Here is a 16354-nt window from a genome sequence, read left to right as displayed (position 1 = left end):
GGATTTTCCTCCCTTCTAGACTTCACTCCCCAAATGAAATTTGCTATTAAACAAATACTGCAAAACAGGTTTGGCCAGGTCTACACTCAAAAGTTAGGTCGACTCAGGCTGTGAAAAATCCACACCTCTAAGCAAGACAGTTAAGCTGACCTAACCCTCAATGTAGATAGGGCTTGTCAACCAAAGAATTCTCCAGTTGACCTAGCTGCTGCCACTTGGGGAGGTGGATTACCTGTCCTACGCAAATAGGAGAACACCACCAATCGCTGTAGTGAGTGTCTACATACTACAGCAGTACAACTGCAGTATTGTAGCTGTGCCACTGTAGAATTTCAAGTGTAGACAAGCCCTTAGCTTAACTGAATTAAGGCCATTTTAATTCTGAATGAGTGTTCACGCAGGGGTTTAATGCACTTTAACTAATTCACGTTTTACAAATTAACTTTCCTGAATGTCACTGTGTAGATAAACCCTAAGTAGCTTGCCTGCAAATTGATTAGCAATACATACTTAGAATGGTGAAACTGATATCCTAGAGTCCAGTGAAAATAGGATATTAAAACTGTCATGCACCGAATAAATATATCATTAAAAATATACGGATATACATAAGTAAAAAACAGGCTCCTACCGTTCATTGTGTTCCTGATAGACTAGCCTGGATTTCTCCAGTAAATACTTTTCAACATAAGCTCTGGAAGAAAAAAAAAAGTCAGTCATTCATCCATCCAATGTTCAGCTTAAATGGAGAACTTTATTGTGATTTTTTTACTATACAGAAAAGATACATTTATATTTCATTCTTATTTCATTTAGTTATATAAATTTCCTCCTAGGCAGAACAAGCCCAAAATTATGTTTGACTTTTGAGGGTTTAGTGTGATATGAAGCCAGAACTAACATCTATACAAAATCTCTGATGAGTTAACCTATGGGCAAGGCGTGTACAGGGAAACCTTGACAGAAACTAAAGAATCTAAGATACCTATTAAACCTAAATTCAGCAAGATAAAATTGACTGACTAACCCTCTACATCCCAAACTGAGATCAGAGCCCATTTCGGTCCTGATCCCACAATGAAATCCATCTGCCCATCGAGATTTCATTGCAAGTTCAGGTCTACATTTTAAAGCCCTCCTATATTATGGTCACTCCAGTCATTCACATCTAACTATATATTCAAGTATTTTGCTGAATAGGGGTCTTCTGTTGGTGCTAAATATCTTGCTACTAAGCTTCTCAAGTTTACAAGCTCTTCTTGTTTTGGCAATTAAACATATGCGATACTTTAACCAAATATCGGACAGTGATTTTCAGAACTGTGTGCAAGTTGTTTGCACATCAAATGTACATGTGTAAATGCAATTAGAAACATCAGAAATTGTAATCTCTGAGGCAGGGCTATACTACTGTGGTTGTACAGTGGCTACACAATAGGTGCCCATTGTTGGGTGGCTCTTAGGCACCACCATAATAAACATGATTGATAAACAAACAGCATGTATAAGACAGACACAAATTTTGCACAGGTTCTGAAAGCTTGGCTCTAGACATCTATTAAATCTATTTTTTTAAAATAGAGTTAGGAAATTATATAAAAACATTTGACAGGTTTCAGAGGAACAGCCGTGTTAGTCTGTATTCGCAAAAAGAAAAGGAGTACTTGTGGCACCTTAGAGACTAACCAATTTATTTGAGCATGAGCTTTCGTGAGCTACAGCTCACTTCATCAGATGCATACCGTGGAAACTGCAGCAGACTTTATATATACACAGAGAATATGAAACAATACCTCCTCCCACCCCACTGTCCTGCTGGTAATAGCTTATCTAAAATGATCAACAGGTGGGCCATTTCCAGCACAAATCCAGGTTTTCTCACCCTCCACCCCCCCACACAAATTCACTCTCCTGCTGGTGCTAGCCCATCCAAAGTGACAACTCTTTACATAATCAAGTCGGGCTATTTCCTGCATAAATCCAGGTTTTCTCACATCCCCCCCACCCCCATACACACACAAACTCACTCTCCTGCTGGTAATAGCTCATCTAAACTGACCACTCTCCAAGTTTAAATCCAAGTTAAACCAGAACATCGGGGGGGGGGGGGGGTAGGAAAAAACAAGAGGAAACAGGCTACCTTGCATAATGACTTAGCCACTCCCAGTCTCTATTTAAGCCTAAATTAATAGTATCCAATTTGCAAATGAATTCCAATTCAGCAGTTTCTCGCTGGAGTCTGGATTTGAAGTTTTTTTGTTTTAAGATAGCGACCTTCATGTCTGTGATTGCGTGACCAGAGAGATTGAAGTGTTCTCCGACTGGTTTATGAATGTTATAATTCTTGACATCTGATTTGTGTCCATTTATTCTTTTACGTAGAGACTGTCCAGTTTGACCAATGTACATGGCAGAGGGGCATTGCTGGCACATGATGGCATATATCACATTGGTGGATGTGCAGGTGAACGAGCCTCTGATAGTGTGGCTGATGTTATTAGGCCCTGTGATGGTGTCCCCTGAATAGATATGTGGGCACAATTGGCAACGGGCTTTGTTGCAAGGATAAGTTCCTGGGTTAGTGGTTCTGTTGTGTGGTATGTGGTTGTTGGTGAGTATTTGCTTCAGGTTGCGGGGCTGTCTGTAGGCAAGGACTGGCCTGTCTCCCAAGACTTGTGAGAGTGTTGGGTCATCCTTTAGGATAGGTTGTAGATCCTTAATAATGCGTTGGAGGGGTTTTAGTTGGGGGCTGAAGGTGACCGCTAGTGGCGTTCTGTTATTTTCTTTGTTAGGCCTGTCCTGTAGTAGGTAACTTCTGGGAACTCTTCTGGCTCTATCAATCTGTTTCTTTACTTCTGCAGGTGGGTATTATAGTTGTAAGAAAGCTTGACAGAGATCTTGTAGGTGTTTGTCTCTGTCTGAGGGGTTGGAGCAAATGCGGTTGTATCGCAGAGCTTGGCTGTAGACGATGACATCTTCATCATCTGGACCCATGGAAAAGAAGCCCTTGAGGAATTCCACCATGATTTCAACAATTTCCACCCCACCACCAACCTCAGCCTGGTCCAGTCCACACAAGAGATCCACTTCCTGGACACTACAGTGCTAATAAACAATGGCCACATAAACACCACCCTATACCGGAAACCTACTGACCGCTATTCCTACCTGCATGCCTCCAGCTTTCACCCTGACCACACCACACGATCCATCGTCTACAGCCAAGCTCTGCGATACAACCGCATTTGCTCCAACCCCTCAGACAGAGACAGAGGGTGAGAAAACCTGGATTTGTGCTGGAAATGGCCCACCTGTTGATCACTTTAGATAAGCTATTACCAGCAGGACAGTGGGGTGGGAGGAGGTATTGTTTCATATTCTCTGTGTATATATAAAGTCTTCTGCAGTTTCCACGGTATGCATCTGATGAAGTGAGCTGTAGCTCACGAAAGCTCATGCTCAAATAAACTGGTTAGTCTCTAAGGTGCCACAAGTACTCCTTTTCTTTTTATAAAAACATTTGAGAGAGGTTCATGGAAAAACAATATTTCATACTACAACAGAGGCAGCTAATTATTTTTTCAAACACTATTACTGTGCTTGGGGCAGCTCTAGGGTGACCAGATGTCCCTATTTTATAGGGACAGTCCCGATATTTGTGGCATTTTCTTCTATAGGCACCTATTACCTCCCACCCCCGTCCCGATTTTTCACACTTGCTGTCTGGGTCACCCTAGTGTGGTCCCTATCTGTAGTCCACACATAGGATACATATGCACACCATGTGCCTGAGTCCGGAATTTTTCACAGACAGTGTCCATTGGCCTGCACACACATCATAGCTCTCATGCTCTGAGCAGAGGGCATAAGCGGTGGTGCGGACAGACATCTTTCCAGTTTCCCATTCTTACCTCAGTTCTAACAATCCCCAGCAGAGGGGGTGGAGGGTCGATAGTGGAATACAGATAGGGACCATATACCTCAAAGAACCCTTCAGTTACAGGTAAGCAACCTCAATTTTTTCTTTGAGAGATAATCCCATGCACATTATGCATGTGGGAGATTAACAAGCAGTAATCAGACATGGGGTGGACACAGAAGTGACAGCTGAATGTAATACTGCTGTCCCCACAGCTGTATCAGTTGCTGTTGACTACACCAGAGCATAAAGATATGCAAAGACCTCCAAGTAGCTGCCCTAAGTATCTTTAGGAGGAGTACATGTTAATTTAGCGAGGCAGCGGAAGAAGTTTGCCCTCTAGTTGAATGAGCTCACACACATACTCCGGAGAGGGAAGATGAGCTAATTAGTAACAAAGGGCAATACAACCCAAGATTCATTTTGAAAGTCTCTGTACCAATATATCCCGATCCCTTGATTGCTCTGCTATGGAAATAGTTTAGGTGTCTTACTAACATACTTTGTTCTTTGTAGATAAAAGGCTTAGCCCTTTGGAAGTCTAGAGAATACAGCCATTTCTCTTCATCTGAGGAAAAAATACTGGTAGGTGGATTACTTGACTCATTTGAAACTCAAACTACTTTAGGAACAAATCTAGGGTGGGGTTGTAATGAGACCTTTTCTTTATAGAGGGTAGTATATGGTGAGTCTGCCACGAGTGCTCAGAGCTAACTGACTCTTCTGACTGACGTTGTGGCTATTAGAAAGTCCACCTTCCTGGACAAATGGGCCAGAGCACATGTGGCCAGGCTTAAAGGGGAAGAGGTTAGGGAGCAATGATAAAACAAAATTGAGGTCCCAATGAGGTGCAATCTTCACCAGTGATGGAAAGTATATGAGAATCCCCTTCATTAATCTAGTTGTGACAGGATGAGTGAATATTGTACGGTTATCCACCGGAGGATGGAAACCACTGATCACTGCTAAATGTACTCACAGAGAACTGAGTGCAAGACCCAATGATTTAAGGGTAAGTAGATATTCTAAAATAGCAGGGATCCTGGCAGATTTTGGATACAAATTGAATAGGTGAGCCAAACAGGAGAAATGCTTCTATTTTGCTGAGTAACAGCTTCTCGTAGAGTCTCTTCTGCTTTGGTTAAGGATGAATTGCACCTTTAAGAACATAAGTGCTCTATTTCCGATGTCCATTCAAATACTAGGCCCTGAGTTGCAGCGGCCCAGAGTGAGGTGCTTGAACCTTCCAGGTAATGTGGGGATGTTCGTGGGTGAACTGAGAGCTTCAGCAGATCCATAAACCAGAACAGTTGAGTACTATCAGGATGACCTGAGCTCTGTCTTGGTGGATCTTCCATAGAACTTGTAGTACTAATGGGTTGGGAGGGAAGACATACCCCAGGTGACATTGACATTAGGAGAGGCATCTACCACTGAGACCTTGACCAAGGCTGCTCTGTAGCAGCACAGAGGAAGTTTCCTTTTCTCCCACAAGACATTCCCCATTGGCGGAAGATATTGTTGAAAACCAGATTATGAACCTCCTATTCACAATTCATGGCAAAATGTCTGCTCAGGCTGTCAGCTAGGTAGTTCTGCACCCCTCGTAAATATGCTGCTGATAGGGTTATGTGATGGCTGATGCACGCACTGCAGAGAGCAACTACCTTATGCAAAAAGGGAGAGATCTTGCTCCCCTCCGCTTGTTTATATAAAACACCATTGTCGTGTTGTCTGACATTATTTGGACACAACTGGATTGGATGAGTCGGAGGAAGACATTGCAGACTCAAGGGACCGCCCTGAGTTCTGGTAAATTGACATGTATTCTGGACTCCAGACACCTTATGTCATATGATCACCCTCATGTGAGTGCCCCAAACCAAGCTGGTAACAATGGTTGCATCAGGAGTCAGTATTAGGAAAGGGATCCCTACCTGAACCATTCTCCAGTTTTGTCCACCGGGGAAAGGATCTAAAACTTTGGTGGAATGGCTTTGCAATTTATGTTGCCTTTCTCTGGTGAGCACACAGAGAAAAGTCAGTCTGTATGCAGCAAAGATGAAACTTGACAAACAGCATCATGCGTGCCATGTGTTTGAGGAGGGAAAGGAAAGTTTTGTTTAACGTCCTGGGTCTGATGTATGAGCGTGCTCATGGCCTGAAACCCCTTGAAAAGTAGATACATTCCTGCTATAGTTGAGTCCAACATCATCCCTTGTGACAGAATACACCCCTGCAGTCATATCCTACACACTATTGTAATAACCTTTATACAAAGTATGCCTTCTAAGGTATCATTTGAAAATTCTTAATTTTCTGGTTGGTGTTGTCCCAGTAAAATGCATGAGACAACATTGTATGTGAAATTAATAACACCATACAGGGAAATCTTATAACACATGTTCCAAACCTCCCAGCCCTGCACAAGCAAAAGCTGGCAAACAGGTCTGTCCTAAACAAAGGAATGTGTGCTTTGCTTAATTTGCATTAAAGCAGTAAACAGAGTCATCAAATAGGAAGGGAAGACAAAGGAAGGGTTATAATCACGAATCTCTCCCCATAATAATGGAAATAACCCCCTTAGACAGAGTATCTGCCACGTCCACCGCAGCTTGGAGGAAAGTTTTGGGCACTAATCTGCCCTCATCCTAATCTACGGCCTGGAAGGGGCCCTATCCACCTCAGGGAGCTTGTCCTTAAATTCCAAAATCTTATTAGTAAAATCTTATTTGGCCAAGAAGGCAGGATAATTTGAAATCCTGAACTGAAGGGAGGTGGAAGAGAAGACCTTTTTCCCTAAAAGGACACAAGCAACTCAACCTTTATGGACGTAGCCTTTAGGTCCTGTTGCTTGGACCATGCTGTGGCCACCTTCACCACCAAGAGTTCGGCGGTGGATGAGAGAACCCTCCTCTCCTCTCCCCCCTCCCCCCGATGAAAAAAAGCAGCACTTCTCATCCCTCTTAGGGGTGGGAGCACAAGAAGCAGGAGTGTGCCAAACTGTTTTTGCTGGGTCCATGCTGGCCTCATTAATGGGGAGGGCCACTCCAATGGGACCGGAAGATTGTAAAATGTCTAGTAAACTGTGCTGAGGCTCCTGGACTTCCTCAAGCTGAATCTGTAGCTCTGAACTCACCTGTGCACAAGCTCTTGATATTGTTTAAAGTCATCTGATGTAGACTGAGAACGTGGAGTAACCACCTCACCCAGTGAAGACAATGAGCTTGGCTCTTGAAACTGTCAGAATCAGTTCATCTTCCACTTCTGAATATTCTGATGGGGCTGATTGTGGGTGTCTGGGCAATGGCAAATAGGACTCCTGAACTGATTCCAGGTGTCTAGTGTAGGGTTCCCATGGCCCCCAATGTTGTCAGTTCTCGAAGGATCAAATGGCAGAGGAGGACCACATGGCATAGGGTACTACCTGTCACTTAGGCAATCATATATGGTGGGAGGTCAGAACCCTGATCTTTGGGGACACTTGACTTATGCCACCACCATCCAATGCCACAGAGACTCCTGAGAGGCCTCAGACTCATCCAAAGAGAAAGACGGATACCTTATCTCATAGGGAACTGATAGTACTGATGGTTGCACGTCAAGGCTGGCAGGTGGAACAGGAAAAAGACCCTGCCTTGTCAGGATAGTCTCTTTCTCTGGTATAGCCATGTACTGGAATAGAGATGGTCCTGATAGGAGTGGTGAATGCAGATAAGAGCAAAGATGTCCTCTGGTGAGAGGTAACACTCTAATGACTCTGGGATACCAGGAGAGTCCATTGGCAGAGCTGTTGGAACCAGAGCTTCCCTGGTCATTGTGACAATAAGCTTGCCCCATGGGTGTCACTACTAGTACTGCATCAGCTCTGGAAGTGGATGGGAGCACCAAGAGCGGTTTATCCCAAACCTTCACCATCAGAGCCACTGTCAGAACAGTCAGAAACATATCCTTGCATGCCTCCTTCTCCTGTCAGAAAATGTACTTGGGCCTAAGTCCTTAGCACCCATGTGCGCTAGCTCTCCCAACTTTAACGGGATCAGGGAGGGATCCATTCTCTTTGGGGCAGTTTTAGATGAAGATGGCTTGTCCTTATGTCTATGAAAGTGCCGTTTTCTCTCATGTGAAGACTTCTCCTTAGGCTTAACATCTTGGCTTCTGTTTCCGAGCTCGAGTTCAGAGAGGTGCTGCCTGCTTGGTGAAACCTATGTATAGGGGGCGGTCCCTGGCCCGCGTCTGACTGGGGATTCATCGCCTTCTCCATGAGATGTTTTCTGAGTCTCAGTTCCTGACACTCATGAATTCTGGTGGAAAGTGTGGCAGATGCTGTACTTAGTAGAAATATGAGCCTCAAGGTAGTGTTGATGTTTGTCACTCACTGAAACGAAGCAAGGGCAGGAAACACTGCTTTTGAACCCCAGGACCCTGGGCATAATTCCAAACTTGGTGGGGTGGGGAGTGTCTCTGTGTGGGAAAGAAATGGGGTGGGGGTGGGGGGAAACACTAACTACACTATCTGCCTGTGTAGACTAAACTACAAAAACTACTACAACTATTACAATTAACTATATATAATATCTTACAGCAATGACGCAGTAAGAAAGAAGCTGAGGACACCAAAGATTCCAACTCAGACCATGCAATGGTAAGAAGGAACTAAAGAGGCGTCAGCCCACACCACCTTTTATGCCCTCGGTTTGGAGCACGGGAAGACCTACAGCACATATGTGAGCCAACGATACTGCTTGCAAAAAATTCTGGACTGAGTCACATGGTGCACATGTGTTTCTCACATGTGGAATACATCTAAGGACTATCACTCAAAGAAGAAATTGCTATTCTCAAAGCTGTACTCTTAATCAACAGATGCCACTAGTGCACAGCAAATAGGTGTCATGAAAAGGTGCTACATAAATTGATGGTGTAGTTAAGGAAGTGTCCATGTTTCTTTTAGCTTTATTCAAAATAAAAGGGGGAATTTATCCTTTTCCTCACACTGCAACCCTCTAATTATAATAGAGAAGGATGCTGGGTTTAATTTAAATGGATATTTTAAAATAGAAGAATCTCAACATTAAAAGAATAGATTTATTGCTGAACTGCTTGTTTAAAACAAAAATAAATAATAAAGAAGGTGAGCAAGTTGGGAGTGACGTGAAAAATTGCCTAAAAAGGTTGGAAAGCCGTGACTTGACTTTCAGATGTGTTGACTGCCCACAACGGTCTCTGAAATAAGTTGGAGCTGTGGATTCTCAGCCCCTCTGAAAATCAGGCAATAAAGTGTGACATTATTTTGCTGAGAAACAAAAACAAAACAATACAGTGATATAGTATGTACACAAAATGAATGATAAAACAAACCAATACATTTTCTTATAAGAATAAAGAGAAGGAATATGGTTACATTTTCATCACAAGGGTTTAACTCATGCAATTCCCATAGACTAAATCCCTGAGAGTCATGAGACTAAAAGGGGACACTGTTGAAAATGTACACTTAAGCTTTTTTACCAATAAACATCTGTTCATAACAGGTAAATTCTGCATATATCCCCACAGAAGTAGTTGTAAAATAAGAGAGCTGATTATATATAAAATAAAGCAGATAATGAACCTTGTAGGCCATATATTATATGGATATTTTCAGTCTGTTTACATTCCTGTTGTGCAGGTAAGAATATCACTACATACAATACACCCAGGTTCAAAACCCTAAACTGCTGCTGATTGCCACTTACCCTCGCACAGTGCCTGTTTCCTGGTAATTCACTTGAATAAACTTGCCAAAGCGACTTGAGTTGTTATTATGTGCTGTCTTTGCATTTCCAAAAGCCTGTCATAATAAAGAGAAGATGTTACCGTTGTGTTTCAGAAGATAGAAGCTGCATATAGCCTGCTTACATGCACATCACAGGCTTGCTTTTGGGACTTGGCTGTCATTGCACAAATGATGATAAAAACCTGGGGAAAGGTGGCTGAATGATTTAATAGATCTAATGCTTCTCACTGAACCTCAGAGGACCATGTTTACATCCAACTTAAGGTCTTAAGTAGAAAGGGCCGTATGACAGTTTCATACAACAAAACCATCATATGCCATTATAAACCTCTGCTGTGAGAAAAATCAATGCTCAGCTAGAATGAAACTGATTACTTTCCTAATGCCATAGAGATCAGTCCCAAAAGTATTGGCTGAAATCATTTAGAAGGTCCACACACAGATGTTTGCATGGATGCTTCCTAAAATACCCTTTGAATAAATAGGAATTCAGTTTCTGGATAGACTTTTACTCATACGCAATTCATTAGCAATAGTCTACACTAATCTATCACTATCTAGATTTTAAAAGTTAAGCTTTGTAATGCTTCTATTTTCCCTCTTAGGTTGCAAAATGCTTGACGTTACAGGACTTCACCTACATCTAGTGCATCTCTCCCACCTATTTTCGTGAAATACTGACATATTTACTGAAACATTAATTTGGTGATACATACTAACGAGAGTAGTTCTGGTTCAGTAAAGACTCCCCAGCCGATATGATCAGAAAACAAAGCTGTTTCTAACCAGTGCAGCTGTTCCCGAGTTATTAGGCCAGGGGGAACAGTAGAGTTGGCCTCTTGACTCTAGTAATGCAGGATTATCCTGACAAGCGAAGCCTGGAGTTAAACCATGACTGTTCAAAGCAAGAGGGAGCGGGATGAGTCTCAATAAATAGAAACAAATAATTCTCTGACTGCGAGTACTGGCTCAAAATCACATATTGCAACAAAACAATCCTCTTAAGTCTGCAGTTATCTTTTGCATATATTTTGGTTCTAATCAAATCACTGAAGCAAGAAACATGAATGCCAATTATGACATGAAGTATTAAATCCAGTAAGTCCACTATGAGGCTTATTTATTAATGTTATAACTGGCTGATTTTTTTTTTCAAATGTGAACACATGGAAGATGTTAAAATTCAATTTGATCCATGTTAGTTTTCCACAGGTCACTAAAACAAAGTTCTACAATTACAGAAAACCATCAGAATAGCAAGTTGTGCTAGTATATACATGGGAATCAATTTTATGTGTGATCTGGTGAACACTTGCACACTGTGTGTGTTTCATAGATTCATAGACTCCACAGCCACAAGGGAACATTGTGATCACCTAGTCTGACCTCCTGTATAATACAAGCCATAGAATTTCCCAAAAAGAATTCCTAGAGTAGATCTTTTAGAAAAATACCCAGTGTGAGAGTGAGAGAATGAGAGTGAGTGCGAGAGAGTGAGAGGTCACCTCCCTCCTTTTACACACAAGGTCATCTTAGATTGCTCCAAACAGTCCTGACACAAAAATGACACCACTGCAGTATTTTGTAGATACAGTCCCTTTAAAATGATCAAATGAAAGTTCCACATACATTTTCGCCTCAAAGAATAAAACACTGTATACATTTTCTACCTTTTCTACCAAATTCTGAAGCAACCAATCTGAGAATGCACAGAAGGTAACTTTACTTCCATCTCATGAATCAACAAGCTACTAATTTACTTTTTTAGGTTACTTGGTAACATAAGCTTAGATTTTCAAGGAATGCTCTTTTGGTTCAGAGCTGATCACTTCAATACAATCCTTTGCCAAGGTTTATGATTGAAACTAGTAAGAAAAATGTGTGAGATGAATAGCTATAAATGCAGGATTTTAAAACATTGCCTCAATGGCAAGTTGACTCAGTATTCCCTAACTTTCATTACCTTAAGCACTGTATTAAAAGCTATACTGTATCCAGCCTGCCTTGCAGTTCTAAATAAAAAAATGGGATTTTTTTTTTAGTCTAGAATTTGGGACAGAAAGAGAACTCCCACCTGAAATAAAGAAAATTGTGATTCTGAACATACTTTTCACTGGTGTAGATGGAAAAATCCAAAGACAAACTGAATTTTAAGAAGCATGCTAAACAAATACCACTACCCAAACAATCAGTGAAGGATGCTTTGAACAAGGACCGTAATAGAGAGGAGGGAGAGAAATGCATGTCTAATTAATGTTATGAGCAGCAGTGAGTTACACAATAATACACACTATTTCTTTTTGCAGCAGTTCATGAATCTACCAATGAATAGCTTTTCTTGTCTTTCTAAGAACATGTAGACCAGTGTTTGCTTGATGTAGTACAAACAGCAACACAAAAAGAGACAGCAACATGGTCTAGAGTGGATAGCACACTGCACTGGGAATCCGGAAATCTGGTTTCTATTTTTGGCACTGTCAATGACCTTTATGTGACCTTGGACAAGTCACATCAGTGCTCTAGTCCTGTGTCCTCTCCCACCCTGTGTCTGTTTTGTCTATTCACACTATAAACTCATCGGGGCAGGGATTGACTCTCCCTCTGTTTTTGTACAGTGTCTAGCAAAGGGTTCTCAAAGTTTTGTACTGGTGACCCCTTTCACGTAGCAAGCCTCTGAGTGTGATCCCCCTTATAAATTAAAAACACTTTTTAATATATTTAACACCATTATAAATGCTAGAGGAAAAGCAGGGTTTGGGATGGAGACTGATAGCTTGCGACCCTCCGTGCAATAACCTCGCGACCCCCTGAGGGGTCCCGACCCCCAGTTTGAGAACCCTTGGTCTAGCACAACAGGGTTCAGAATGTAACTACAAACATACCAGTCACCACCACTCCACAGTTAAGCTAAGTTTTGCATTTACACAAATACTTATACTAAGAATAAGGAACAAAACCGAAATACTATACCAATTTTTCAACAATGGAATTTACTGCTTGGTTATTTCTTATCTAAATGAAGCTAGAGATAAACCATTTGAAAGAATACTAATCAGAAATGGACATTCCAAGGTTATAGTGCAGAAATTCTCCTTTACTTAAGCTATTATATACATGAGTTGAAGGATTTACCTGTGTTCTTCAATTTGTCTTACCCTAATAGCTCAGACAAAAGCTACAGCAGTTCAGCAGTGCAGAGCAACAGTACCAATCTAATAAGCAGCATGTGTTTATATTCCATGTCAATCAGCACATTGCCCCAGGTGTCCTCTGAATAAAACCAATAAACTTGGAACAATAATTCTGTGTTTGGAACATGGCTTGTACTTACATATGTATTATTAATATTCATTTAATTTTTTAAATCTTTTCTGGAATAGGACTGAAATTAAAGACCACAAAACCCATATGCTAAGTGACTGAGAAACTTTATTTAAAACAAATTGATATTATTCACGTAAGTGAGTTTGCATTAGCAAGCAACAATATAAAAAAACCAGCTACAAGGCAAGCCAGTTGTACTCAATCACCCTTTCATGTTTCTTTAAAAAATTAACCAAATATCAATACTATTGAGGTTTTATGATCAGTTGGCTGTCTAGTTCTCTGTGCTGTACTGTATTGACAGGGTACAGTACTTATTTCTGTCCCCTTCCCACAAGCCTTGTCATATATTCTCAGTGCATGCCAAATCAGAAGCAAGGAAATTACGTTGAGAGGTGCACTGAGCAGCTCAGCAAGTCCTCCAGTATCTTAAGGGCAGAAATTTCTATTCTGTTTGGAAGTCAGAGAAAAATTCTCAAAGATCAGCAGGTCTCAAAAGCTGAGAGCCTCATTTCTGAGAATGGTCAATAGGAAAAAATTAACCACCTCATATACAAAAGCGGACATTTGCAGAGGAGGTAAGCCCATTATTAGAGTGAAGATGAGAGATCTCTTCACTTCCCCTTACAACCCACCACCTCTGCAGGTTATTTTCTTTACAAAAAAAATCCCATATGTTGGGCAGAAGCCCACCCACCTCCTCATAGGCAGATGTAGCAGTCACAGTCATTAGGAATGCAGTAAGCTTCCTTAGGTCATGTGTTCTCATGTAGGGAATAGAGGTATTGACTAAGCATAGGGAATTGCAAGAGTTGGAGATGTGAGCTGCATGAATTCTCCACCTTCGTAAGCTGGGGGCAGGTCCTCAAGGAATCAATTCTGAAGCACTTAGAGTAGAAGAACAGTCAGCATGGATTCACCATTCATCCTGACTAATCTAATTGCCTTCTAGGACGAGATAACTGGCTCTGTGGATGAGGGGAAAGCGGTGGACGTGTTGTTCCTTAACTTTAGCAAAGCTTTTGACATGGTCTCCCACAGTATTCTTGCCAGCAAGTTAAAGTATGGGGTGGATGAATGGACTACAAGGTGGATAGAAAGCTGGCTAGATTGTCGGGCTCAAAGGGTAGTGATCAATAGCTCCATGTCTAGTTGGCAACCGGTATCAAGCAGAGTGCCCCAAGGGTCGGTCCTGGGGCCGGTTTTGTTCAATATCTTCATTAATGATCTGGAGGATGGCGTGGATTGCACCCTCAGCAAGTTTGCAGATGACACTCAACTGGGAGGAGCAGTAAATACACTGGAGGGTAGGGATAGGATACAGAGGGACCTAGACAAATTAGAGGATTGGGCCAAAAGAAATCTGATGAAGTTCAACAAGGACAAGTGCAGAGTCCTGCACTTAGGACGGAAGAATCTCATGCACCGCTACAGACTAGGGACCGAATGGCTAGGCAGCAGTTCTGCAGAAAAGGACCTAGGGGTTATAGTGGACGAGAAGCTGGCTATGAGTCAATGGTGTGTCCTTGTTGCCACGAAGGCTAATGGCATTTTGGGCTGTATAAGTAGGGGCATTGCCAGCAGATCGAGGGATGTGATCGTTCCCCTCTATTCTACATTGGTGAGGCCTCATCTGGAGTACTGTGTCCAGTTTTGGGCCCCACACAACAAGAAGGATCTGGAAAAATTGGAGAGCATCCAGCAGAGGGCAACAAAAATTATTAGGGGACTGGAACACATGACTTATGAGGAGAGGCTGAGGGAACTGGGGATGTTTAGTCTGCAGAAGAGAAGAATGAGGGGGGATTTGATAGTTGCTTTCAACTACCTGAAAGGAGGTTCCAAAGAGGATGAATCTAGACTGTTCTCAGTGGTAGCAGATCACAGAACAAGGAGTAATGGTCTCAAGTTGCAGTGGGGGAGGTTTAGGTTGGATATGAGGAAAAACTTTTTCACTAAGAGGGTGGTAAAGCACTGGAATGCATTACCTAGGGAGGTGGTAGAATCTCCTTCTTTTGAGGTTTTTAAGGTCAGGCTTGACAAAGCCCTGGCTGGGATGATTTAGTTGGGGATTGGTCCTGCTTTGAGCAGGGGCTGGACTAGATGACCTCCTGAGGTCCCTTCCAACCCTGATATTCTATGATTCATGACATTTTTCTTTTGGCTTTACACAGCAGGCCAACCTGTCTTATGACCTGAGAGTCCATGGAAACTATTATATGTAATATCACAGGTCTCATAATAGGTTATACCAATTTTTCATATTTTCTTTATTACTCCTTTATATATGAGAGGTCTTTGGGACATGTCTTCCTATAATTTCACAAGATTAACCATATGGCAGAGGCATTCTGAAAATACAGGTTTCAGAGTGGTAGCCATGTTAGTCTGTATCAGCAAAAACAATGAGGAGTCCTTGTGGCACCTTAGAGATTAACACATTTATTTGGGCATAAGCTTTCGTGAAAATACAGTTACCAACTAGCTTAAAAGGACAGTTCAGAGTTAACTTGAGGCGATTTAATATATTTTGTTTGTTTCATTTATGAGGTCTTTTTAAAAGAGTGACTAGGTTATAAAATAGAGTGGGCAAACTTTTTGGCCCGAGGGCCACATCGGGGTACGAAACTGTATTGAGGGCCAGGTAGGGAAGGCTGTGCCTCCCCAAACAGCCTGGCCTTGCCCCCTATTAAGCCCCCCCCACTTCCCGCCTCGACTGTCTGCCTCAGAACCCCTGACCCATCCAACCCCCCTGCTCCTTGTCCCCTGACTGCCCCAACCTATCCACACCCCCGCCCCCTATCCAACCCCCCTGCTCACTGTCCCCTGACTGCCCCAACCTATCCACATCCCCGCCCCCTGACAGGCCCCCCGAGACTCCCACGCCCTACCCAACCCCCCTGTTCCCCAACCGCCCCACAACCTCCACCCCATCCAACTGCTCCCTGTCCCCTGACTGTCCCCTGGGACCCCCCGCCCCAACCGCCCCCTGGGACCTCCTACACAGCCCCCTCACTGCCGCATGTGCCGCCACCACCTCCCCCTTACCATGCTGCTCAGAGCGGCAGGAGCTCGCAGCCCCGCTGCCCGCAAGGCAGCGTACCTATGTGGGAGGGGCCGGGGGCGAGCCTCCAGGGCCAGGAGCTCAGGGGCTGGGCAGGAAGGTCCTACGGGCCGTAGTTTGCCCACCTCTGTTATGAAAAGTCCTATTAAGGCACTTTATACATTAAAAAGTCTAGATATATTTGAACTGTACACTGTGTTCTTGTAAAGCCAGTAAGATTATATGTAATGTAACCGTACAGCCTTGGAAAACTGTGAATAAACTACAA

At 42.7% G+C, this 16354-nt stretch overlaps 1 protein-coding gene across 12 annotated transcripts in view; it reads right to left on the bottom strand.

Moving 5' to 3' along the window:
• Positions 1 to 16354, bottom strand: part of MYO9A (myosin IXA) — a 469743-nt gene that overhangs the window by 258859 nt on the left and 194530 nt on the right. For all 12 annotated transcript variants that reach the window (XM_048865609.2, XM_048865604.2, XM_048865610.2 and 9 more), the window contains 2 exons: positions 9658 to 9752; positions 632 to 694 (listed from right to left, as the gene is read on the bottom strand). In XM_048865609.2, coding sequence (XP_048721566.1) covers positions 632 to 694; positions 9658 to 9752 — 158 coding nt within the window. The remainder of the gene's footprint in view (positions 1 to 631; positions 695 to 9657; positions 9753 to 16354) is intronic.

Source organism: Caretta caretta, chromosome 10 (genome assembly GCF_965140235.1).
Source record: "Caretta caretta isolate rCarCar2 chromosome 10, rCarCar1.hap1, whole genome shotgun sequence".
NCBI lineage: Eukaryota > Metazoa > Chordata > Testudines > Cheloniidae > Caretta > Caretta caretta.
This window is presented reverse-complemented; position numbering and strand designations above follow the sequence as displayed.